The 25,560-nt window shown below is 35.9% G+C and overlaps 1 protein-coding gene and 1 non-coding gene across 2 annotated transcripts in view; both read left to right on the forward strand.

Annotated features, from left to right (window-relative positions):
* KNTC1 (kinetochore associated 1) overlaps positions 1 to 25,560 on the forward strand; it is a 64,220-nt gene that overhangs the window by 21,653 nt on the left and 17,007 nt on the right. Inside the window, exons 21-49 of the mRNA XM_031670115.2 lie at positions 274 to 385; positions 1,316 to 1,459; positions 1,656 to 1,712; positions 1,794 to 1,895; positions 3,287 to 3,406; positions 3,501 to 3,644; positions 4,156 to 4,254; positions 4,898 to 5,001; positions 5,154 to 5,253; positions 6,253 to 6,387; positions 6,940 to 7,059; positions 8,911 to 8,983; positions 9,601 to 9,668; positions 11,192 to 11,472; positions 12,553 to 12,725; positions 13,279 to 13,376; positions 13,806 to 13,944; positions 14,399 to 14,455; positions 14,963 to 15,126; positions 15,929 to 16,033; positions 16,524 to 16,652; positions 17,274 to 17,390; positions 18,642 to 18,751; positions 20,806 to 21,013; positions 22,416 to 22,505; positions 23,280 to 23,451; positions 23,538 to 23,596; positions 23,742 to 23,958; positions 24,746 to 24,819. Coding sequence (XP_031525975.2) covers positions 274 to 385; positions 1,316 to 1,459; positions 1,656 to 1,712; positions 1,794 to 1,895; positions 3,287 to 3,406; positions 3,501 to 3,644; positions 4,156 to 4,254; positions 4,898 to 5,001; positions 5,154 to 5,253; positions 6,253 to 6,387; positions 6,940 to 7,059; positions 8,911 to 8,983; positions 9,601 to 9,668; positions 11,192 to 11,472; positions 12,553 to 12,725; positions 13,279 to 13,376; positions 13,806 to 13,944; positions 14,399 to 14,455; positions 14,963 to 15,126; positions 15,929 to 16,033; positions 16,524 to 16,652; positions 17,274 to 17,390; positions 18,642 to 18,751; positions 20,806 to 21,013; positions 22,416 to 22,505; positions 23,280 to 23,451; positions 23,538 to 23,596; positions 23,742 to 23,958; positions 24,746 to 24,819 — 3,571 coding nt within the window. The remainder of the gene's footprint in view (positions 1 to 273; positions 386 to 1,315; positions 1,460 to 1,655; positions 1,713 to 1,793; positions 1,896 to 3,286; positions 3,407 to 3,500; positions 3,645 to 4,155; positions 4,255 to 4,897; positions 5,002 to 5,153; positions 5,254 to 6,252; positions 6,388 to 6,939; positions 7,060 to 8,910; positions 8,984 to 9,600; positions 9,669 to 11,191; positions 11,473 to 12,552; positions 12,726 to 13,278; positions 13,377 to 13,805; positions 13,945 to 14,398; positions 14,456 to 14,962; positions 15,127 to 15,928; positions 16,034 to 16,523; positions 16,653 to 17,273; positions 17,391 to 18,641; positions 18,752 to 20,805; positions 21,014 to 22,415; positions 22,506 to 23,279; positions 23,452 to 23,537; positions 23,597 to 23,741; positions 23,959 to 24,745; positions 24,820 to 25,560) is intronic.
* Positions 17,464 to 17,570, forward strand: LOC116276625 (U6 spliceosomal RNA). Its single transcript, XR_004186113.2, has one exon. It is a non-coding gene; the product is annotated as a U6 spliceosomal RNA (small nuclear RNA).

The following is a 25,560-nucleotide window of genomic DNA, read 5'->3' on the forward strand; positions in this document are numbered from 1 at the left end:
AAAATTTTAAATGGCTACTTGTGTATGAAGTGATTATCTCAGGAAGGACCTACAAGAAGAGCCTTGGCTTCTAGGGGAGATGCAGGAGTTCTGCAAGTCTGGGATAGGAAGGAAACTTTTCACTATGTAATCTATGGTACTTTTTTTTTTTTAAAACTCTTTGAGGGGAAAAAAAAACTAGTTAAAATGCATAATGGCATCCACTTGTAATGTGTAACTTTAATATATATTTTTCAACTACTAACTTCTTTCTTTCCCCTTTTGACTTTGCAGTGGTAGTTCTTGGATTGAATTTCTGAATAATGAAGATGACCTTAAGGATATTTTTTTACAGCTAAGAGAAGGAAACCTTGTTTGTGCACAGTACCTTTGGCTTAGACATCGGGTAATTCGTTTTGCTTTTTTTTTTTTCTTTTCCCCTTAACTGCTTTATAGCTCCTATGAGAGGTGATTGAATCAATGATGGGAACTAACAGGGTGGCAGGAGTGACTGGGCAATGGGATGTTTTCAGATTGTTTGATAAAATATGACCTGTCCCAGAGAAAACTATTCTCTGATGATGTTAACTCGGGAAATATAACGGTAAAATAGGAACTTAACGTTATCTGACCATTCAGAGTCTAATTGACTCGTAAACGTAGCTCAGGAGGCAACATTTTATTAAGCTGTTTATTGATGGGCTTTCTTATGGAGGACTGGTGGAGAGGGTATTCCTGTTGCAGCCTCAGATTATGGTAAAGGAGTGCCCATTACAGTCACTGCTCTGAATCCCTTTAATGTTGATAGAGAATGTTAGATTCAAAGAGCAGTATCTGAATGTGTTGCCATTAGAGACACATGATTGTTAGGATTTGTACCATCACCTCCAGTTAAGTTTTCCTTAGGATGACATCACTGCCAGTTCCTCTGCCACTTAATTTATTAACCGGCACTTGCTGCTGTGAAATTTCATGGAATTTGTGCCTCCCAACTCGAATCATTTGCATAGAATAAATCACCCTTAGGGGTCATTATTAAATCAGTAAAATATTTTTTGAAAAGACTTCCAAATAGGTCTTTCCCTTTTGGGAGGCTATCAGTTTAAATTTGTCAGATAAATCTAATTTCTCACTCTGGATAATCCAGGCAAACTTTTTTTTTTTAACACGTCAGCAATTTAATGATTTTATTAAATGGTACAACCATCACTGTAAATCAGTTTTACAACATTTTCATCCCTTTAATAAGATTCCACGTGCCCATTTACAGCAAATCCCCACTCCTACCTCCAGGCAACCATTAAGGCACTGTCTGTCTCTATAAATTTTAATTTAGGCAAACTTTGAAAGCAGATTTGATGTGAAAATGCTTGAGAACTTGCTCAACTCAATTTCTACACCAGTCTCTTTGCATAAGCTTTGTCCATGGCTTAAAAATGATGTGATCCCATTTGTGAGGAGGACTATTCCTGAAGGACAGGTAAGTTGCCTTCAGTATTTCCACTTCTGATGATTCAGTCTTATTTTTTTTACATTATATTGTTGAAGATTAAATCATGCTAACACCAGTTAGTTCCTTTTAGTTCCTCTTTTGAAAGATTATCATGGAGGTTTTAAATTATTTCAGTGATTATCTAGTACTTTATTTTTATTTTTATACAATATATCTATTTCAGAAAATTCTTGCAAAATGGTTGGAGCAAGCAGCCAGGAACCTTGAATTAACTGATAAGGTAATACCAGTATAATTAGAACTGAGAAGATATTTCGAATACTCCCAGTGGCGTAAACATTATTTTTAATGATTTTTAAAGGCAAACTGGCCAGAAAATGGACTTCAACTAGCAGAGATATTTTTTACAGCAGAAAAACCCGATGAGTTGGGACTGGCGTCCTCTTGGCATTGGATCTCCTTGGTATGATATGGAAAACAAATTTTTAATAATAAAATATTTAATTTATATTAAAGGGTTTGTCTGTGTGTATTTAGAAATATATCTACTTCTTAAATTTTATGTGTACTTTTAAAACCCACAAAAAGGAAAATTAGCTCTTCCCAATATTTATGTTATAACCTCAGCCTATTTAATGCACTGTTTTTCTCTATTGAGCCAACAAAAAGAGAAACAATATATAAACATAATCCTAAGTAGTCTAATTGGGATTTTCTGCATTAGTAGCGTTTCATAATCCTTTAAAAGGACGAAACTTAATAATGCATTAGAATTAGTTTTCAAAGGTGTATCAAACAAATTTACTTCTAGGACTTTCTGTTTGAAAAAAAATAGCAATGCTAGAAATGAAACTAAAATCAGGAATACTGATGTTATATTTGATGTTCATTTAAGGTTAATGAGCTGAAATTATCAGTTGGTTTCTAAATTTTTTTTTTTGTAAATTTCTTAAGTTAATTTTTTTCCTTCAGAGTTCTAAAAACTAGAAAGCATTTATTATACTGAAAAAAAGCACATGCTTATATTTTTAAAAAGTTTGATGGGGTACCATAATTTTGTTAATTAACATATTGAGACATCTCGACTCTGAAGTATAAAGTACTTAAGGACCAGAAGATGTGACCTTATGTAGGTCATATGTGCATTATGAAATTGCATTTATTCCTTAAGTTTCTGGAGCCCAAAAATAAATAATAAATTTTCTCCTACTTTCTGATACAGCAGATTTTTGTTGTTAATTGTGCTTACTGATTATGTGGGAATTTTTTTCTAATAAGTTTCAAGCAGTATATTGATGTTATATAATCAATATATATCATAATGTATAATTAATTATATTGATCATTACATATATTTTTCCATAGAAGAGCTTTTCCTCTTGCTATAAAACACTGCTTTATCTTTTCCCTGTTAATTGCCTTTTACCAGTAATGAAAATTCTGTTCCCTATATATAACTTTAGGAAATGTCACAGCTTTTATATCTGGTATGATCTATATAGAAGGGACATTGAGGGCCATCTAAATGATGTTTGTATATCTAACTATATTGTGGTTCTGAAAAAACATTACACTAATATTAATAACTTTTTCTTTTCCTTTCTTTTTCTTTTTTTTCTGTTTATTTTGAGAAAGAAAATTTCTTTCAGATTTCTGTTGGATTCTGATATGTTAATTTATACTAGTTAATTTTAGTTAAAATTCTGCAAAATTTAAAGGCAGAAGTTACTGTTTCCCTCTTATGTACATAATGATGGTCATTTCTTATTTTACCTAGAATAATTCTGACTTTTTGTATATTTCCCTCTCACAGTTTTATTTCATATCCTTAACAATTCAGCATTTTTGTTTTAGAAGGATTATCAAAACACAGAGGAAGTATGTCAGTTAAGGACTTTGGTAAATAACCTGCGAGAGTTGACCACATTGCATAGGAAATACAACTGCAAATTGGCCCTCTCTGATTTTGAGAAGGTAAAAGTCTAGATTTATCAGAATTACTGTTACATTTTATCATAGCCAGTGTGGCTAGAGTTTGCATTTATGCCATCTTTGTTCTGGTATCCAGGAGAACACAACCACCATTGTGTTCCGAATGTTTGATAAGGTGCTGGCCCCTGAGCTTATTCCTTCCGTCCTAGAGAAGTTTATCAGAGTTTACATGAGGGAACACGACTTGGAAGAGGAGGAACTTCTCCTACTGTATATAGAGGTAACTTTCTTTAGCTCTAGTTTTTTGTTTTTTGTTTTTGCTGGATCTGTGCACCGTATCATTGTATAAATGTGTAACTCTTTAAGGAATGTCATGCTTTACCATTAGGATGTATGCAGCATATTGCATTGATTAGGAACTTGGATTAACTCAGCCAGTTCCTGATGGGCAAGACTTTCCCCAAATGGTTATTGTGAAATAATAGGAGCACAAGCTCAATAAATATTAGCAATTATTTTCCATAGACATTAATAAGTGCAGCTATCTCACTTTTAGATTCTTCAAGAATATTTCCTCCTTAAGTTTTCTGCACTATATAAAACTGAAGGCCAAGGTTTTGGCAATTTTGCACTCATTGACCCTTGTTCAACATGCATGGTTAAGTGTAAGTTTTTTGGTTTTTTACACATCCATAAAACCTATTTACCTATAGCTGTATGTATATTTTATTTACTTATTTATTTGTTTAGTGAGAGTTTTAAATTAAAAAAAAATGTTTATCCCACTTTAGGATTTATTGAAGAGATGTAGCTCAAAGTCCACATCACTCTTTGAAACAGCATGGGAGGCAAAAGCCATGGCAGTAATAGGATGTTTGTCTGACACCGATGTAAGTAAACACTGACCATATAGATTTTTCCCTTCTGAGCATTGCATCTTTTCTTAAAACTTTTCTTCTAGTCACAAAAGCAACATATATTTGTTAAGGAGAATTTGCGTACTATGAAAAAGGAAAAAAAGAAATGAAAAAAACCACCCATAATTCTATTTTCTTCAATTATGAAAATAAAAAGTGAAAATTTTCCTGCTCCCACCCTGAGAAGTACCACCATGGACAGTTGGATGTGTAAATTTCCAGGCATTTCATTTCTCTATGTGGTTTTACAAACAGAGAGACATTTTTAAATTATGTTATCATATACCTTTACTTTAACTTCATACCGTTAGTCACCATTATAAAAGATGAATAAAGTCATGGAAAATATTTTAAAACACAAAGTATAGAAAGGAACAGAGCTATGTGACTTAACTTTCAGCAGAGAAAATACTTTTCTGAATTTTCCTAAATAATAAAATTGCCTTTTATGTGTGAATATTGGAAGAAGCATATGCTTTTGCAATCAGAAGATGAAAGATTCTCAAGCTTCCATACGGTAGATGTAAGCACCCCCCGTCGGATCAGGCAGGTCATTAATTTGCATGAAATGTAAATCCGAGGGCTATTCACTGTCGGTGTGTGTGTATCTTTGTAGCTCATATTTGATGCTGTGCTTAAGATAATGTATGCAGCCGTGGTTCCCTGGAGTGCAGCTGTGGAGCAGCTGGTGAAACAGCACCTAGAAATGGACCATCCCAAGTAAGATTACAGCCTACCAAACAGCTTTTTTGGTGTTAGATGAAACCTCATGTTTGAGTTGACTTTCCTATATGGTTTTCTATCCTTTACTGTGTCTCTTAGGATTTCATAAAAAAGACAATCCATGTTAATATCAATACATTTACTTTTAGAGTCAAGTTATTACAGGAGAGTTACAAACTGATGGAGATGAAAAAGCTTTTACGAGGCTATGGGATAAGGGAGGTAAATCTCTTAAACAAGGAAATAATGGTAAGTGCAATAATCATAGAGTCTTTTAATGCCTTTGTTCCATTTCTAGGGCAACATGGGAAATTTAATTGGATTTTATATTCTTAAAGGTGAATAGAGCTAGGTTCTCCTCTACTTTCCTTTTGTTAGAATGTTAATAGGGTGTTTGATTGTTATTAGAGTATTAAAGACAATAGCTAGTAAATTAAGAAGCTGAAGGAGTATATCACATCTTCATGTTGTATACTTTAAATATATGTATATATAATTTTTATTTGTCAATTAAACCTCAGTAAAGCCAAGGGGAAAAAAAGAAAAGAAAAAGAATTGTCATTAAATTCAGAATACGCACATACACACAATTTCAGAATACAAATTATGTTTTTGTTTGTTTGTTTGTTTTCAAAGAGGTTCATTGTTTCTGTTTTTATTTATATCCACCTTCTTTCACTTCCTTGTGAAAATCTAAGCCATCTGAAGCCAAATTGCCTTATCCAACGTATAAATTAGTTATAATTTTTGTTCCTTGTCTCTTTCCCCTTCCCTTCTCCCTTCCCTTCCTTCTCCACCTCTTTCTCCTTCTTCTTCCCCCTTGTTCACACGATTTCTTCATAAACTCAATTAGAAAAAAGGTATATTTAAAGATTGGTTATTTGATATTGTGGGCAAATTCAATTTATAATTTGTAAAGAAAATGAAATTGTGTAGAAAGAGCATCTTTAAATGTTTGTAATTTCAACTTAAATCTAACAAATAGGGGATATGTATTTGTATACTTCTGATCAGAACATACACAAGTTGGTCAATGTCACTGCATAACTGCCCTGGTTGCTGAGGTACAAATGTGTTTCTTTTAGGTTTGAGATTGTTTTTTGTGATGGTGTTATTGGCAGTGCAAATTATGTTTTAATTTTTCATACCATTTAGTTTCTGCTGCATTGTTTTAATTTTATGAACAGATGATTTCTGGTTTCTCTGTGAGATTTCATAACAAAGAAATGTATACTGTCTCTATTTCAGAGGGTGGTCAGATATATTCTCAAACAAGATGTTCCATCTTCTTTAGAAGATGCTTTAAAGGTGGCCCAAGCATATATGTTATCTGCTGATGAAATCTACAGTCTAAAGATTATTGACTTGATTGATAGAGAACAGGTGTGAAAGTTTTATATTGTCCTTTTATATGGTTTCTCCATTAGCTAAGTCCTTAAAAATTCACAACAGTCAAATTACCCAAATTGGTAAGCACAAAATAAAGTTACACCAACATTGGATATTAGATTGGCCTGTATGTGTAGTTTTGTTTTTCTTCTTAATGTATTTTGTGAATACCTAGTGAGCTTTTGTAGTTTTCGGTAGTTAATAAAACCCAGACTCACATTTTACATATACTATAAGGACCCTTTGATTCCAGAATAGGATGGGGTTTTTTTGTATTTTTAAGTGTCTTTTTAAAATATTCTAAAACTATAGGCATAACTAAGATTTACAAAATACAGAGGGTGTTATTTTAATGTAACTTTCTGTTTGCTGTCATCCAAAACAGAATTTTCAGATTTTTAAAACATGGGACCAGAATCTATTTTCAAAATGCTTTTTTCAAAACATTATTTGTTTCAAAATGATGTTTAAGTAGAAAAGAGATAAACGCAAACTATCCTTTGCAGGTACCAGCTGTTTTTTCTTCCTTTCAAATGCTGTTTATAGGGTGAAGGCTGTATGCATCTGTTGAGGTCTTTGCCTCCTGCTGAAGCTGAAAAAACTGCAGAAAGAGTAATCATATGGGCAAGACTGGCGTTACAGGAAGAACCAGATAATTCCAACGAGGTGAGATTTTCACTAAATAATATGTAGATAAGTGCAATTATTATGGATATTAATCAATAGGATAGAAAAGATGAGGGGAGAATATAGCTCAGTGGTGGAGCGCCTGCATGAGGTCCTGGGTTCAGTCCCCAGTACCTCCATATAAAAATAAGAAAGATTAAAAAAAAAATGGGAAAGACAGATTTACGAGTATGAATGTTTGCCCTTCTCACTGCTAGAATGGCCTAATACTAAAATTCCTGTGTACTATGTAGAAAATTTGCCATGTAGGAAAAAAACCAAATATGGCTGCTTTGGCAGAATGGCTTTGAGCCCACACTGAGTAATCCAAGATCTGCAAACAGAAGGATTACTTGAAATACCTGTTGTACGTAGAGTTTTCCATAATGCCTTGCAGTGTAAACAGTGTTTTGCATTGTATTGGGCATAATCATGACTTTCAGGTAACGTCTGCCTCAAAACCAGTGTAAATCTAAATAATCTGAGAATGGAACATTGAAACTTAAAAATGGCTTCAAGAGAGCCAGTTCACCTTAGAGAGATGAGATACCACAAACCTAATTTATCTAGGGTACTTGCACTTTTTTTTAAACCTACAGAGATATTTACATCCCAGCCTCTCTCAGTGGTCCGTGTCAATCGTTTTACCTTTAGAGAAATGAGTTTTTTTAAACATCTAAAATTTATTATCCTCTTCTTATATACTAGACATTGGGTTAAATACTTCAAATGGATTATCCATTTCTTCCTCACAGCAAACTGTGAACAAAGTTTTGAAGTGGGCTCTGTTGTTAGCTCCTTAATGACTGAGTTCAGAAACTAAAATTTTAAAATAAGTGACTTTCCCAATGGTATTGGAAAATGGCAGAGCCTCAAGACACCTGCACCCCAATGTTCAAAGCAGCACTATTTACAATAGCCAAGACATGGAAACAGCCTAAATGTCTATCAACAGATGACTTGGTAAAGAAGATGTGGTATATTTATACAATGGAATACTATTCAGCCATAAAAAAGACAACATAACACCATTTGCAGCAACATGGATGTCCCTGGAGAATGTCATTCTAAGTGAAGTAAGCCAGAAAGAGAAAGAAAAATACCATATTAAATCACTCATGTGTGGAATCTAAAGAAAGAACATAAATACAAAACAGAAACAGACTCATAGACAGAATACAAACTTGTGGTTGCCAAGGGGGTGGGGGGTGGGAAGGGATAGACTGGGAGTTCAAAATTTATATATACTGACAGGCATATGTAGAATAGATAAACAAGATTATACAATATAGCACAGGGAAATATATACAAGATCTTGTGGTAGCTCACAGTGAAAAAAAAAATGTGACAATGCATATATGTATGTTCATGTATAACTGAAAAATTGTGCTCTACACTGGGATTTGACACAACATTGTAAAATGACTATAACTCAATAAAAAAAAGTTTAAAAAAAAAAACTCCCCAAAAATAAACAAGTTCAGTTCTAACTTTTCCAGAGTTCTTTTCCAAATGTTATCTCAAATAATAAGTAAAAACTGTTTAAAAATAGAACAAAAACTAACTGCCTATTAATTACAGTGTAGCTGAAAGATGATTTGGGAGAGTTGCATACCCTGTGGTATTTCTAAATCCTATATCCAAGAATCTATATGGGAATTTTTTATGTTTAGTTTATATATTATTCACTTATGATCCATTTCTCAGCTGTATGACTCCCTCCTCAGACCTATCACCTCTTTAGCCATTTTTATTGTCTTCTGATTCCGTGCTTTGTATGTATTTGTATGTGCATTACATACACAATGGTAATTACAAGAAATGGATTTCATTTTGCATTTTTCTTCTTAGGACAAGGCCTGGAGAACGTCTGTAGCGAAGACGTCAGTAGACATTCTTAAAATACTATGCGACATTCGGAAAGGTAGTTTCTACCTCTGTTCCTTCGTCTTGGTTCAATTCTAAAGCTGATCCTTTTCAGAAGGGGGCATCGGTGACAGCTCTCATCCTGACCCAGTTTTCCTTGCTCTGATTGTCTTTTTTTGATCCCACACATTTTTCTTCATGACAAGGCTTCCTTGTCTTAATCTTTTTACTAGTAGAGTAAGAGCAGAAGCATCTAAGATCAACTTCTCATTTGTGTATGCGCTTCAGTTGCTCAGTGCTAGACTAGATTTCTCTGGTGCCTTATACTTGTTACTCATATTGCTCACCTATGATTTGATTATGACCAAGGGGAGAAAACCATTTAAATTTCAATAAAACAATTAACAAAGTAACTCTCTCGGGGCGGAGAGGGGATCTACAATTTATTTCAGAAAAATTGCCATGTCTCTTGTAGCCCATAAATTTCTCTTTTCTGCCTTGAGAAAGAATAATTAGATTTTCTTTTGTACTTAAATTGTCTTCTAACAGAATCTGAAAAGAACTACTGAAGACTTGAGATGAGAAAACCAAAGCGAATTAGAATTTAAACTGTTAAAAATTCTGATAGTATCAGAGTTTGGATGTCTGGTATAACCTTTAAAAATTTAATTACAGAAAATCTGCAGAAGAAGGATGAATGGGAAGAAATCTTGAAACTATTTAAAGCTGTTGCTAGCTTACAGGTAAGACGTTAAGGCACGTTGAACATTATTACTTAACCAATCAGTGCATTTGACACAGATGATCAGTTCCTCCTGAAGATTTTCTATGCTAGCCTTCAGGGACTTTAGATATTCTGGTTCTCCTTCTTTCTCTCAACAGCTTTAGTGCAATATAATTCACATAACATACATTTTGTCCATTTAAAGTGTATAATTCAGTAGTTTTTGGTGTATTGCATTATTAATTATTTAAATTGTGGTAAAGTACATACAGTGTAAAATTTGCCGTTTAACCATTTTTCAATACACAGTTCAGTGGTATTGACCACATTCACAGCTTGTACAGCCAGCACCATCACCAGTGTATCTACTTTTTCATCACCTGAAATGTTCTTGTCAATAGAAGGGCTTTCAGGGGGGTTAATTGATGAGTTTCATCAAATAGAAAATTGGGTAGATGTGAGGATCTCTTTGTGAAAACTTAAAATGAACACAACAGCAGATTTAACTCTCCCCTGTGTTATCCCGAAGTATGTAAAGAAGAAATAATTTATCACAGAATATTGGACCACTGTTTCCCAAAGTATAGCTCATGGAACCCTAAGGGTCTCTGAGACCCTTTCAGGGAGTCCATAAGATTAAAACTATATTTATAGAAAAAAGTGAGAAAGTATTTGTTTTTTTCATCCACATTCTCTCATGAGAGTACAGGGCCTTTTCAGAGGTTTCACAATCTCATAGCATCACTGCTCTGAAGCTCATGGAATGGGCACTTTCACATGTTCTTGTATTTTAAATTGTTCTCCGTTTATTTCTAATATGGTAAATACTGCTAGATATCCCATTAAAAGTTTTTTTGAGATCCTCAATTTTTAAGTGTAAAGGAGTGCTACAATCCAAAAGTTTGGGACCTCCCATTTTAAACAATAAATTTCTCTGTGCAAAGCACCTAGGCATCAGCATAAGTTAACTTTTCTACTTTTTCCTTAAATTCGAAAATTACAGGTATTTTAAAGCAATGGTTTTGATCTAAATACAGTCATATATAGTTATTATGCTGCCTTTTATGGAATATTCCTTATACCAGGTCTAGTGGGTAGAGGTCAGGGAGGCTGCTGGACATCCTCCCATGCATCCTCTGTGGTTCACAGCCAACTGGGAAAGAACAGAGCTGGGTTCTTCAAGCCACTGGGGTGGAATCGCCCACACCTAGTACTTCATCCCTCCCTTCTGTTCAGAGCTTCCCCGCAGCAGAATTCCCAGCCCCAAAATGTCAGCGGTGCCGAGGTAGAGAAAACCCTGGGTTAAACCAACCTTTATATAATACAGATCCTTTTTTCTTTTTTAATTGAAGTATAGTTGATTTGCAGTGTTGCATTAGTTTCTGGTGTACAGTCATACAGTTATGTTTGAAACACTGAATCTTAAATTCTTAATTTCTGAGGGAGTAGTCTTTTGAGAGAGAGGTTTGAGACATACTGATGATTGTTAACCACAGATAAACTGAGAGGACTTGGGGCTTTGTCCCACTTGCTTTGCTGCAGGAGAACTTTGAGGTCTTTCTTCCATTTGAAGATTATAGCAATAGTTCCCTGGTAGCAGAGCTCCGGGAACAGTACATTAAAGCTCACCAAGTCGCACAGGTGAAACACAAACCCAGGAACCCCACAGAGCCCGTGACTGCCAAGGAGAAGAACCTGAGCACCGAGTCCAAACTGCACCGACAGGCGCTGGCCCTGCAGGTGTCCAGACAAGAGCTGGAGGCCGAGCTGACCTTGAGGGCCTTACATGTCGGGAACGCGGAAGCAGCTCTGAGAAAATGCAAGTGAGTTCCAGAAACCCCACATCACACAGCTCATCAGAGAGGAGCATTGGCTTCATTTATTTCTTCGGTAATAAGGATCAGGCCGGTGACACTTTCACTTTCACAGAAGTGATTCTCTTTTGTTTGTTTTCCTGGATTTGAGAAAAAAAAATTTTATTGAAGTATAGTTAGTTTACAATGTTGTGTCAATTTCTGGTGTACAGCATAATGTTTCAGTTATGCATACACATATTCCTTTTCATATTCTTTTTCATTATTGGCTATTACAAAGTATTGAATATAGTTCCCTATGCTAAACACTAGGGCCTTGTTGTTTGTCTATTTTGTATATAGTTAGTATCTGCAAATCTCGAACTCCCAATTTATCCCTTCCCACTCCCTTTCCCTCCTGGTAACCTTAAGTTTGTTCTCTATGTCTGTGAGTCTGTTCCGTTTTATAAATAAGTTCATTTGTGTCTTTTTTTTAAGATTCCACATGTAAGTGATACCATATGGTATTTTTCTTTCTCTTTCTGGCTTACCTCACTTAGAATGACAATCTGCAGGTCCGTCCATATTGCTGCAAATGGCATTATTTTATTCTTTTTTAATGGCTGAGTAGTATTCCATTATATATGTATATACACAGACACACACTACAACTTCTTTATCCAGTCATCTATCGATGACTATCTGAACATTTAGGTTATTTCCATGTCTTGGCCATTGTAAATAGCACTGCTGTGAATATTGGGGTGCATGTATCTTACAGAAGTAAGTAAGAAAAAATGTCTTAATTTCTCACCATGAGAGCCTATTTTGGACGCCTGGGTCAGAAGGCGGTGGCATAGAAGACAAGTAGCTAATACTGTGTAGTCAGGTAACCTAACCATTGAGTGAGTACAGGTCACATTGCACTCTAACAGTTAACAGTATCCCCAGTAAGTTGAAAAACGAAAAAATGAGAAGTGTACTATATACCATGAAAACATTTAAAGACATTTCAAATGGTGGTGGTGGTTACGTATTAATCCAATAACGGCAACTGCATTTGCTTTTCATATGAGTATTCTAACTTCCAACACTTCCTTCCCTCCAAAGAGACTTGTTTAAGTATCACTGCAATGCAGATACTGGGAAACTGCTGTTCCTGACATGTCAGAAGCTTTGTCAAATGTTGGCTAATGACGTTCCAATGACAGCCCCCACGGGACTAGATCTTCCTTCTGAGATACATGATCTAGCATGCCAGGCTGCCACCATCTGCAGTCCAGGTGACAAGCTTTATAATCTACATGGTTTTGTATCCTCTGCTTCATTTCTTACTTATCCCCTAAATGCTGTCTCCTTACAGTTGGACGTTGCAGTAGGGAGAGAAGTGATCATTACCTCCATTCCACAAAGGGACAAATTATAACTGATTCTTGATGGGCATTACTGTTGTAAAACATTTCCAAAATTAATGGTGTCATTTCTGACTAATGATGATACTCACTTTCAGAAGATTGTGAAATTCCTTGAGTCCCCATATCTGATTGTTTTTTTTTTCCTTAATGGAGGTACTGGGGATTGAACCTGGGACCCTGTGCATGCTAAGAACCTGCTTTACCACTGAGCTATACCCACCCCCTCCCCATATCTGATCTTTCCAGCCAAGCTTAAGAAAAATGTTGAACTCCGTTGTTTAGGGTAGTCAAAGCTATGTGGAAACCTTTCTCTACTTTGAGGCCTTCCTTGGAATTCTGAATGGTAATGATTAAAAGGTGGTTTTCATCATTCTAAACACATGAAATATCAGTTTAATGATTTTTCTCCATTTTCTTTCAGATTTTCTACTAGATGCCTTAGAACTCTGTAAATATACTCTAACAGCAGTAGAGCTTTCCAGACAGTGCCAAATGGATGACTGTGGAATTCTAATGAAGGTGAATTGCTTTTGAATTTCTTTTCCTGAAACAAAACCCCTGCCCAATCTATTTTATACCACTTTTAAATCACTTGCATAGTTTATAAAAATACTGAATCTAGCTCCTGTATCTTCTAATTCTAGGCCAGAGAGTTACTTAAGGGCATAAGACCACCTCTCTTTTCTAGTCACATTTATTGGCTTTAACTAGCACTATCTTTTGAAACATTGGGCTTCAAAGGTATCTCTGGACATAGTCCAGAGTAACAATTTAATTTAAAGCAGCATTGTCCTAAGCCATAGACCAGAAGAAACAGACTACATAGCTGTATTTGACCATCAAAACTGCATTTGGCTCTAATATATCTGATTCTGGATTCTGCTTAGTGAAGAGGGTGTCTGTTTTGGAGCGTCCTTATCTGTGTCTTCTGTATGACTTGGTATTCAGACTTCTTTTGGAACTCATAAAGATCCGTATGAAGAGTGGTCTTACAGCGACTTCTTCAGTGAAGATGGAATAGTTCTCGAGTCACAGATGGTGCTCCCTGTTATCTATGAATTGATTTCATCACTTGTGCCTCTAGCTGGTAAATCTCATTTGGGTTGTGTTTTTTTTTTTTTTATTGTGTGTTTCTGCTTCATGCAAATTTAAACTATGGAGATTTGGAACTCGAACCATACACGGTAGCAGGGATGTGTCTCTCATAGGCATAATGCTGAACAAATGAATACACCCCGTGTGATTCCATTTACGTGACGTACAAGGACAGGCTATGCTGTTGGAAGTCAGGGTAGTGGTTACCTTGGGGGGTTGATGGGGAGACGGGACAGGGTGGGGCTCCTGGAGGACAGCAGTGCTCTGTTTCTTGGTCTGGATGTATACTTCTCTGTGTCTTTTTCTGTATATATACTTAAGTTTTTTTTAAGCAGCAGTTTACTTTAGAACATTATTTGATAATTGCACAATATTTAAGTATCTCTGGGAGTATGTGCTCTAAGAGTTATTTTATTTAGTGTTATTTAATTTGATCTCTTTTACAGAAGGCAAGAGATACCCCTTGGATTCTACAAGTTTACCATACTGCTCCATCAGTGAAGGTATTTGACATCAGAAATGTGTAACCTTTGTTTTATTATTTTATAAATACACCAATATAGAAATTTCTTGAAATCCTGAATATAAATCTGATATAGTGTCCTTAATGTAATTACTTAGTTATTACTGTTACGTTGTTACTCTTCCAAAGGGACAGGAGACTGTGTCATTTGGCTTCTGGTGTTAACTTTTATGAATCTGTCCATAAATTTTGGTCTTCCAAGTAGAGAAGTGGTTTTCCTCAGCTAATGATTTAGGCATCTCAAAATACGCAAGTTACAATCAAAGTGCTTCATTACCTGGTGGACTTTTTCTGGTTTAGATCAAGCCTTGTGTTAACTCTCTCATTTACTGACTTTGAGACTCAATTCTGTGACCATTACCTGCTTTGAAGAAGTTGGCTGTTCCTGAAAACAGTCTCCAAATGGGACCCTTCTTTGTTTAAAAAAAAAAAAAATCTAAATGTAAAATGACTTTTACCCAAGTAAAATGCTTTTATCATTTCACAGGAGACGGCCTTATGTTACCTGTTATCAATTCCATCGCCGCCCTGCTTCAGAACCTTCAAGAATCTAGCCAGTGGGAGCTGGCCCTAAGATTTGTAGTTGCTTCTTTTGGTACCTGTCTTCAGCACTCCATGTCAAACTTCATGAATGCCAATTTGAGTGAAAAGGTACAGTTTTGAGAACAAATACTTTCACTTCGGATAAATACAGGTACAAAAGCACTGCCAGACAAAGTAATTTGAAGCCCACATTTTCCTACTTGGCTCTGTAGCAAAGAAATGGATAATCTATCAGATTTAGGCAACATTTGTTGAACACCTATGAAGATTCAGGTATAGTTCCAGGTGCTCAGACACATTTTGATACCCAATCTTTACGACAACCCTGAGAGTCTCCATTTTGCAAATAAAGAAACTCAGATTCAAGAAGGTAATAAAAGTAATCTGAGATTTTTGGTTGCAATGGTAAGTCCTCTTGCTCCATTTGTTTTATTTTATTGTGCTGTTTGTTTTATTGTGGCCCCAATTACTACAATTATTACCTTACAGTGTCATTGAAAAGATTCTAGAAGACAAACTACCTGTTGATAACTTGCTTATGAAGCTGGTCTCAGAGGAAATTGCACTCATTTCTATTACTCTTTTGATATTTACTAAATGTCAATTTTTTAAAAATTAACTTGATTGAAGTATAGCTTTTAAAATTAAAATGCACATGTTTTAGGTGTATCAGCCAGTGTATTCACCTTGTCACCAACACCACAATCAAGATATAGAACATTTTAAAAATTTCCATCCTGCCTCTTCCCAGCCCATTCCCCAGCAAGCCCCAGCTTTCTGTCCTTATAGATTAAATGCCAATACTTTTTGCATATAGTGGTGAATTTTCAGAGCTGCTTAATATTTAAGAAAAGATTTTCAAAATGATGCATAGAAGTGGGTCTGAAGATTCTTTTGTTCTTTTCTAAAGTTGTTTGGAGAGGCCACATTAGTTAAATCCAAGCATGTTGTTATTGAACTGAAAGAGAAAGCCGTTAAGTTTATCAGGGGGACTGCCACAACGCTATTGCACAAGGTGAGTTTTTGTTTTTGGTGAGCTCTCTTTCTGTCTGTCTCTCTCTCTCTCTCTCCTGGTTGCTTCTGATTTCTCAGTGAGGGTGAGAGTGAGGCAGGGGAGGGGATTTGGGGATTTGAAGAGAAGTGATGAAACAGTCATGCAGGAGAGAAGGTAAGGGTTCTGTGTCCTAGGGAACTTGTGATAGCTGCTTTCCTTAAATTTATAATAGTGACAAAAGACATTAAAATTAAGCAAACAAGTTTGAACAGTGTTACTATAGTTTTTCATGATACCTTATTCTTTCATTAATTTAATTTAGTGACAAATAAGCCTTTAGAGACTAAATTTTGTTTTGACTGTGAAGAATTTGCTTCTCTCTTTTTTCCCCTCCTAACGGAGGCACTGGGGATTGAAACCACGACCTCGTGCTCACCAAGCACGCGCTCTACCACTGAGCTATATGCTCCATTCCCAAGAATTTGCTTCTCTTCATGCTTTCTTCTCACAGGTATTTAATTGTCGCCTGGTGGATCTTGACTTGGCATTGGGGTACTGCACTCTCCTACCCCAAAAGGAAGTCTTTGAAAATCTCTGGAAGCTCATAGATAAAGCATGGCAGAATTACGACAAAATATTGGTATGAGCTAAGGAAGCACACCTTCGTTTCTTGAAATATTAAAGATTTAAGGGAAGAAATAAAGTTGGCTTTGCCTCCAGCTCTGTAAGATTTAGCAGAAGAAATGTCAGGCTAACTCATGTGGTTTCTACCAGCTTTTCCTTGACTAATGACGCACCAGGGAACGTATATGCAAGCCCTAAGCATTGCTTCACCCAGAGAATCATGATATTTCTTATTTCTTAAATCTGTACGCAGCCACTGAACGTCACTGCTTATACTTAACTCTAGTGTATTTGAAACATTAGGCCTATGAGCCTGTTCCTTTTTCGTAGGACAGGTTTAACAGATGCAAAACCTTTCTTTGATGTTTGTTTTAAAATTTGCCTCTTGTGGGGATTTCACTTGCAGGATAGCTAAAATTTGGCCTTCTCTAATCAAGAAATCCAGGCTGAATTCATGGCCTCATACGAAAAGCCGAATTACCTAAATGTTGTATAGGTAAAGACCCTGTACAAAGCAATAGGTAACGTTCCAACTGTTACAAAGAAGGATTATGGCTTTTATTGTTGGGCTTTGTATAAAAGGTAGGAGAACATAGTCTATTTGCTCTTAAATTTTAATTCTATTTTAATTTTTTAGGCAATATCTCTGGTGGGCTCTCAGCTGGCCAGTCTCCATCAGGAAATAGAAATGGAGCTTAAGTTCTGTGAACTCAGTACTGATGCCCAGTGGGGCATTCGTCTCGGTAAACTTGGTGTGAGTATTCAAGCACCATGAAGTTTCACCCATTCCGATAATCACCAAACTGGAAGACTTAAAGCAAAGATCCTTGCTCGCTTCGACAGCACGTGTACTAAAATTGGGACAATACAGAGAAGATTAGCATGGCTCCCGTGCAAGGCTGATACGCAAATTTGTAAAGCTTTCCACATTTTTAAAAACACAAATGAACTTATTTACAAAACAGAAATGAACTCACAGACATAGAAAACAAACTCATGGTTTCTAGGGGAGAGGGGGATAAAACTGAAGTTCGAGATTTGCAGATACTAACTACTATATATAAAATAGATAAACAATAAGTTTATACTGTATAGCACAGGCAACTATATTTAATATGCTTGTAGTAACCTATGATGAAAAAAATATGAAAAGGAACATGTGTATGTACATGTGTGACTGAAACATTATGCTGTACACCAGAAATTGACACAACATTGTAAACTGACTATACTTCAATTTGAAAAGAAAAAGAAAACAAAGACCTCATTATCCTTTACTTTTGGAGAGGTTGTATATGAACTGACTCATCAGTGTTAGTTATATAAGTACACACTTTGGTGCTTCCAAAGAAATAAGAACCTTTTGCCTCATTTTCTTTTTGCTGTATTCTTAAGGAAATCAGGAGGCTTGACAGTTCATCTGCTTAGCTTCCTCACTTAGAGGAATACATCTAGTATTAATTGACATTTAAGCTATTCCAGGCCTACTCTACAGCTTCAAGCTTTTCTGTGTGCTATTTGGTGAAGGATAATATTAAAATGTATATGCAGCGGTACTAGGCACCAAGAACTACTAGAGAAAAGTTAGTGGCCCTTATTTTTCAATTTGTAAAAACAAACAAAATCCTGTTTTCTTTACTATGAATGTAAAACATTTTACTTTACTTGCAAATAATTGACTTATCGGGAATATAACTACTGCAGAAACGGTATATGTTTTGAAGTCTAGCTCCTGTGTAGCGATAGGACTGTTTGATGCTAACTGCCAGGCTTTGCTGATGAAGAGCCGAGGGTTAGTGTGGCTAAGAGAGATTTTTGGGCCTGTAGCCAAATATACCCAAAATTTCAGAGTGATGGTTATTAAAAGTAAAAGCTGAGGGAGCTATAGAATAATGTTTCTCTCTATAAAAAAAAAAAGGATAGTAAAAAGGCAGGTCACGAAGGCACCCTTACTCTGATGCATTTCAGTTTAACAGGGTTTTTCTTTTGCTCTTTTTATTTCTAGATTTCTTTCCAGCCGGTTTTCAGGCAACATTTTCTCACCAAGAAAGACCTCATTAAAGCTCTTGTGGAGAATATAGATATGGACACAAGCCTCATTCTGGAATATTGCAGGTAATTCTTTAGACTTCAGTGGTATTTTTGTTGTTAGCTTAACAGACTGGTAATCCTGGGAGAACACAGTAATAACAGTGATAGTTACACGTGGTCCGTAGACCTCTGATGTTTGCTTTTACTCACCGCAAACTAAGTAAATCCAGAACCAGATTAAACTCTCTTACGATATCACCTTTTAAATTCCCTGTATAGTGTTTCCCCAGCTTGCCTCATGATAAGCATGACCTCGGGCACTTAATTAAAACTAGTTTCCTGGGTCCCTCTGTGGTGGTTCTGGCTCAGCAGGTCTGGGCTGAGGCGCAGGAATCAGCTCTTAGTAGGATCTCTGGATGATTCCTGTCATCAGGAGGTCTGGGAATATTCTTCTGAACAATTAAACTTCTAAATCAGATCGACTTAGGGGGCAAGGTCATCTTAAAAATCAGTGAAAAGTATGATTTAGGGAGAATTTTTTAAAAATAGTAAGTGAATTTAAAAAAACTAAGACTAAATGTTATTTGCAGATGTAGCTTCTGGGATGAGAAGGATCAAATGATTTATAAATCTCTGATGTTCTTATCTGATGAATTCGATAACCAATTTGCTGGTCCCTTACTAGTTACTAAGTGCTTTCACACACATCATCTCATTAAGTTTTTTGTATATTCTCACCAATTTATGTCTGAGAAGGCAAACCCATATTAGGTGCCCTGCTCAAAGTCAGATAATAAGTGACTGCTTCTAGAACACCGAGGGCGCTGCAAGCCTCATCCAGTTGGTGACGGATTAGTGGAATCTGACTTCTTGGTAATGCGGCTTCTTAGTGCATTTCCTCCAGACAGAGATCTCGTTCTTTGTCCCTGCGGACGGTGTGGAGTGGAGTAATGGCCCTGGCTGTCACCATTTGCACCTGCGAGTCAGGGACCGTAGGATGCTCACAGCTCTAACTACCACTGACTTTCCTGCACCCTGATACAACCAAATTATCCCATCCTTCGGTTTGGACTGCTACAAATCCATAATAAGATTATGCATACTCGCTCTTCTTTATTAATTCAAACTCCTGACCGATTTTTGCCTGTTGTTTTATGGCATTGATCCTTTTCTGAAATTTAAATAGCTATTATTACGTCAGGCTCGTTTCCCAGCTGCTGTGCTCACACGGCTTTGATGATCTGTATGTTTCACAGCAACACTCTTGCCTTAGGCAGTCCCGCTGAATAAATTTAGTTGACCTTTAGAATTTCAGGGAATGACTTTAAAATTACTATACTTAAAGCTTTTCATGATGTTTCACTTATTCTGTATAGCAGATTAAACTATCCCTGTCTTATTAATAAGGGTTAAAAGGCATTTCATTTGTCACTTTGTCTATACTAATCTGATTTGTAATTTTTAAATGTACTTACTACTTTTTCTAATTCAGATGAAACATAATAAAATTAGAGTCCTACATAATCCCACCCCTCGGATAATCACTGTTAAAAGAGAGTTTGGCTTGTATTGTTGATGTTTTTTTTCCTTACGCACTCACTAACATGCATTTTTAAAAAGACTTATTGAAAACAGAATTGTGCATCATCTTGTTGCATGTATCATTCACTTAATAAAATAAAAATGTCTTCTCAGATTAGTACATGTAGCTCATATCTGTTCAACCATGTGGTGGCCCTTTGTATGAATAAGTTGTTTAACCAGCCCCCTGTTGATGAATAATTGTTTCCAATTTTTAAATATTACAAGCAGTTGTTGCAGGACATCCTTACCTGTGTGTCTCTGCTACTTTTTGTGAAGTGTATAAAAGTGTAATAGCCCTATTAGAGGACGTGTCTTCAATTTTATTACAAGTTTCCCTCAGATATTGTGCTATTTACCTGTCTACCAAGAATATTTGATTTTTTTTAAAGGCAATAAGTGACTCCAATGACAGGTAGATGATCTGATTATGAGACTGGACAGTGAGAGGGTTAGATTTCAGCGGTGGGGGTGCGTACCTAAGTTTTCTGTGAGAAAGTCTGCGTGGAAGTGCACACAGTCGGGGAGATTCATGCATAACTGAACACTCTTTTCAGCACGTTTCAGTTGGACTGTGATGCGGCTCTTCAGCTGTTCATTGAAACACTCCTCCACAACACGAATGCCAGCCAGAGCCAGGGAGATGCACGCGCGGAATCCACGAAGCAGCAGCATCCCAAACTCCTGGCCAAAGCCGTCGAAATGGTTCCTTTATTGACAAGCACAAAAGATTTGGTCATCAGTCTTAGTGGAATACTGCATAAGGTAGATGAATGCTGAAACCACCCCTCCCACCCTTAATCATAGATGTATAGCAACAAATTGGAAATGTGAGTCCGATATTTTATGTAATGTTTTAATTTTGAAATAATTTTAGATTTCTGTATTTTTATTATAGTTTAATACAGCAGTTTTCCTGTCTTTTTTTTTTTTTCAAAATAAGAATAGCCCTTTTCTCCTTCAGATTTTTGAAAATAGCACATATTCTTTGAAAGAGATCAAACTAGAGGGGAAGGTGTAAGTCAAAAAGTTAAATTTCCTTGTAACCCCACTCTCATGGGTAAAAATGTTAATAGTTTGGTGAATATTTTGGACTATATAAACTATCCAGTTAGTCTCTTTTTTCATTTAGCATAATTGTCTTTACATGTCAATACATGTCCATCTGTCTCATTTTTAGCAGACATGTAAGTTATTATTCCACTGTATAGATGAAACATCCTATATTTAACCAGGCCTTTATGGATGGACATTTAAGTTGTTTGCAAATTTTGTTATTGTAAGCTGTTACAATGAATATATTCATACATACATATTTGCCCCATTCTCTGATTATTTTTTTTTAGCAGATATTCTGTGAATTGGAACTTTTAGGTCAAGGGGTAGTTTGGTGGAGGAGTGAATATGGATGGAAGAGGAAATAAAATTATAAGACTACAAGAAATACTTTAGTGTTATCTTTTGCCTGTAATTCAGTCAAAAATTATATAGACTTGCTCAAAACTTCTAGGTGCTGTAGAGATCATCTTCCTACATTGTCCAGTGTTCTTATTCATGTGAATTTAGTTGGCATTTAAAACATTAAAAAAAAAAAGAAAAGTAACGGTGTGTGGGCAGAAACAGAGAACAAAGAGAATCCTTCCTTTCTTTTTATAAATGTGTATAGAAGCCACCCAGCTAGTTCTTGCATCTTAGTATATGGTTATAGTTGGAATGAAATCCTTTGAAAAGGTTTTGCTTGGAGACCCACACTTCTAGTTAACATCATTTCCAGGAAGAAGTCAGTTTTCTCTTATTCATATTTTCCCATCATAAAAGGAAGAAATAGAATTTTAATTTAAAAACCTTATAAAATTATAAAATTTTATTGCTTGTCTTTCTATGTTTTTAGTACCTTAAGAACATTTTTCTTTATTCAAACAACATTGCCTCGTGCAGCTTTTTTAAGAAATCGCTTTTGAGACATTTTGAAGCATGTATGTTTATTCTACTAGAGCTTATTTTAGATTTGAGCTAAATTTAGATTGTTAAAGAATAATCTAATTTAATATTGTAGTGCACTGAGATGTTATATTTGTAATCTGTGCTGATGAATGTAACTGAATAAAACCATTGACCAGCCTGGCAGTGTCTTCTCCAGTTTTGATATGTTTTTGTGTTTTTGCAGTTGGATCCCTATGATTATGAAATGATTGAAGTTGTCCTGAAAGTTATCGAAAGAGCTGATGAAAAGATAACCAACATTAATATTAATCAGGTATAAATAACAAATAGAGGTTTTAAATTTATGTTTGCATTTGGATCATTAAAACATTACAGTTACCTCATGTCTTTCTGGAATGTCCTCTGAGTTCCCTTTAAACTGTACATTTTTTACTCTATTCCTTTTGTTTAAAAAAAAAAGAAGTAAAAAGATTTTTATTTGTTATCTGGCAAAAAAAACCCAAAGTATGTGGGACCCAGAGTCAGGTTCAGGCTTCTAGACTAGTAGGTAGGTCCTGGACTCAATTCTGTTTCAGTGCTTTCAGTAACTTATTAGTCGTTTCCAAATTTTGGTCATAGAAGTTTTTATATCTTTTTAAATTGGATTTTTAAAATTAAAAGAAAATAGGGTGATTCCAAAAGTTATGCAAGCCCCCAAAATATAAGATATATACTTAAGATAGGAAATGGGTTTAGAGGGTTAATTTTAGATCTACTGCCTATGTGGTTAAAGTGAAATCAAATATTCTGAGATTGCTCTTCAACTATTTGAAGCGAGCACAGAGAACTTCCAAACTCTTGTTTATAAAACATCTCACCAACAACAGGGTTCCACTGGTTTCTTCTAGTGTAATTTCTTTAATGATCACAAGCGTTATAGTTGAGAAGAACTACATTAAAGGTAAAACTACAAAAGGTTTTGATCATCTTTACGAGAATGATACCATCCCAGGAATAGAACCCTATGATAGTATAGAATTAGGTGCTTTTAAAACTCTTAGCGATTGGTTTAATCTCACAGGAAAATACTTTCTTATTTTTAATACAGGCGTTGAGTCTTCTGAAACACTTGAAGTCATACAGAAGACTTTCTCCTCCAGTGGACCTAGAATACCAGTATCTGCTGGAGCACGTAATAACTTTGCCATCAGCTGCCCAAACTAGACTGCCCTTTCACCTAATATTCTTCGGCACAGCACAGAACTTTTGGAAGATTCTCTGTACGTTCGTTAACTTCTTATGAATGGTACTGAATAGCCAAAATCTTTTTCTTAGGTAAATCATACTGTCTTTGTTTCCTTTCTAGCTACAGAACTCAGTGAAGAATCCTTCCCAACGTTGCTCTTAATTTCCAAATTAATGAAGGTAATGGGTTCAAACTTTGTAAGTTATCCCTTTATCCTGTAATTCATTCAGATCCCATAAAGAAGGCTTTTAGGCTGCTTTCATGTAAAACCCTTAAAGGCAAACATGTAAGTCAGCTTTCACTTTTCTTTTCCTTCCTTGGAAGTTCTCTTTGGACACCCTGTACGTGTCTACAGCCAAACACGTCTTTGAAAAAAAACTGAAGCCAAAGCTTCTGAAGTTAACACAAGCTAAATCCTCGACCCTGATTAACAAGGAGGTAACGAAGATCACTCAGACCATCGAGTCCTACTTGTTGTCTATAGTTAACCCGGAGTGGGCTGTCGCCATTGCCATCAGCCTGGCCCAGGATGTCCCAGAAGGTATGGATTCTTCCTTTAATTGGGCTTAAAATGGTCGGCCGTGTGGTTTTTGGAACTTGTAAAAAAAAAAAAAAAAGTACTCCTTTTGTATCTCTAAGGAGAAGCAATGTGATAGCTTAAAAATGTGGGTGCCCCCTCCCCTCCCCTGCAGCGTTGCTGAGTGTGAAAGGGGCCCCAGTGAAGTAAGCAAGTCTCCGTGCTGCTTGCTTGGGGCGCAGGGGTACCAGCGTTGTCCAGCTGGAATGTGAAGTGATTAACACTTCCTCCCACCCAGCCATATGTATTTTCTATAATGAAGCCTTAGTATTGTCACGTGACCAAACCAGTGCACAAAGGCACTTATTGCCATGTTTTTGGTTGTAACAAAAATTGAAAGTAACTTTTTTTAAAATGCTTGTTTGTTGGGAACTGGTTAAAAAAATAAAAAAAGTATTCTTAGGATGGAATACCACGTCGTTGATTTGGAAAGACATCCAAGATCTATATTATCTGAGAACAGCAGATTTTACTGTGCATATGATCCTATCCTATCTGGGTTAAAAAGCTTGTGCACTCACGTGTGTGCACACACACACACAGAACCTCTGGAGGAATGTAAGGATCTAGGGAATAGGAACAGAGCTGAAGAGGAGGGCCTCTGGGCTTTTGTTTCTTTTTGTCCTGTTTAAATTGTCTTTTACTATGAGTGTGCATTTTTATAATTTTTTGAAAAGTGGATAATTTGACTAAAATACTTTCTCTTAGAAGGATTCATATTTGCTTATAAATCTTTTCTTTATCTGTTTAGGTTCCTTCAAGATGTCCAGTTTGAAATTCTGCCTGTATTTAGCTGAGAGGTGGCTACAGAACATCCCATCTCAGGTGTGCCTGAATTTTAAGATTGAAGGCTCCTCTTTCTTTTCTCTTTCCTTTATTTTCCTTTTAATTGAAGTATAGTTCATTTACAATATCATATTAGCTTCAGGTATACAACATAGTGATTCACAGTTTATAGATTATACTCCATTTAAAGTTTTTATAAAATATTGGCTACATTCCCTGTGCTATACAGTATATCCTTGTAGCTAATTTGTTTTAGACGTAGTAGTTTGTACCTCTTACTCCATTACCATCTTGCCCTCCCACCTTCCCTCTTCCCACTGGTGAACACTAGTTTGTTCTCTATATCTGTGAGTATTTCTGTTTTGTTATATTCATTGGTCTGTTTTATTTTTTAGGATTCCACATGTAAGTGGCAGCATACCGTCTTTGTCTTTCTCTAACTTATTTCACTAAGCATGATACTTTCCAGGTTTATCCATGTTGTTGCAAATGGCAAGATTTCATTCATTTTTATATGGCTGAGTAGTATTCCATTGTGTATGTATATCACATCTAGTCTATCCATTCATCCGTCAATGGGCACTTAAGTTGCTTCCATGTCTTAGCTGTTGTACATAGTGCTGCTATGAACATTGGGGTGCAGAGTCCTCTTTCTTTTTAATTTAAGTTGTGCTCTCCTAGCATCCCTTCTCATTGTGCTCTGGCAGTGGGTGTTTTCAAGGTTTAGATGCCTAAAATGGAGAAAGAAGATGAGGTTTTGTATAGATACTTAAGGATGTA

This window comes from Vicugna pacos, chromosome 32, assembly GCF_048564905.1.
Source record: "Vicugna pacos chromosome 32, VicPac4, whole genome shotgun sequence".
Taxonomy (NCBI): Eukaryota; Metazoa; Chordata; class Mammalia; order Artiodactyla; family Camelidae; genus Vicugna; species Vicugna pacos.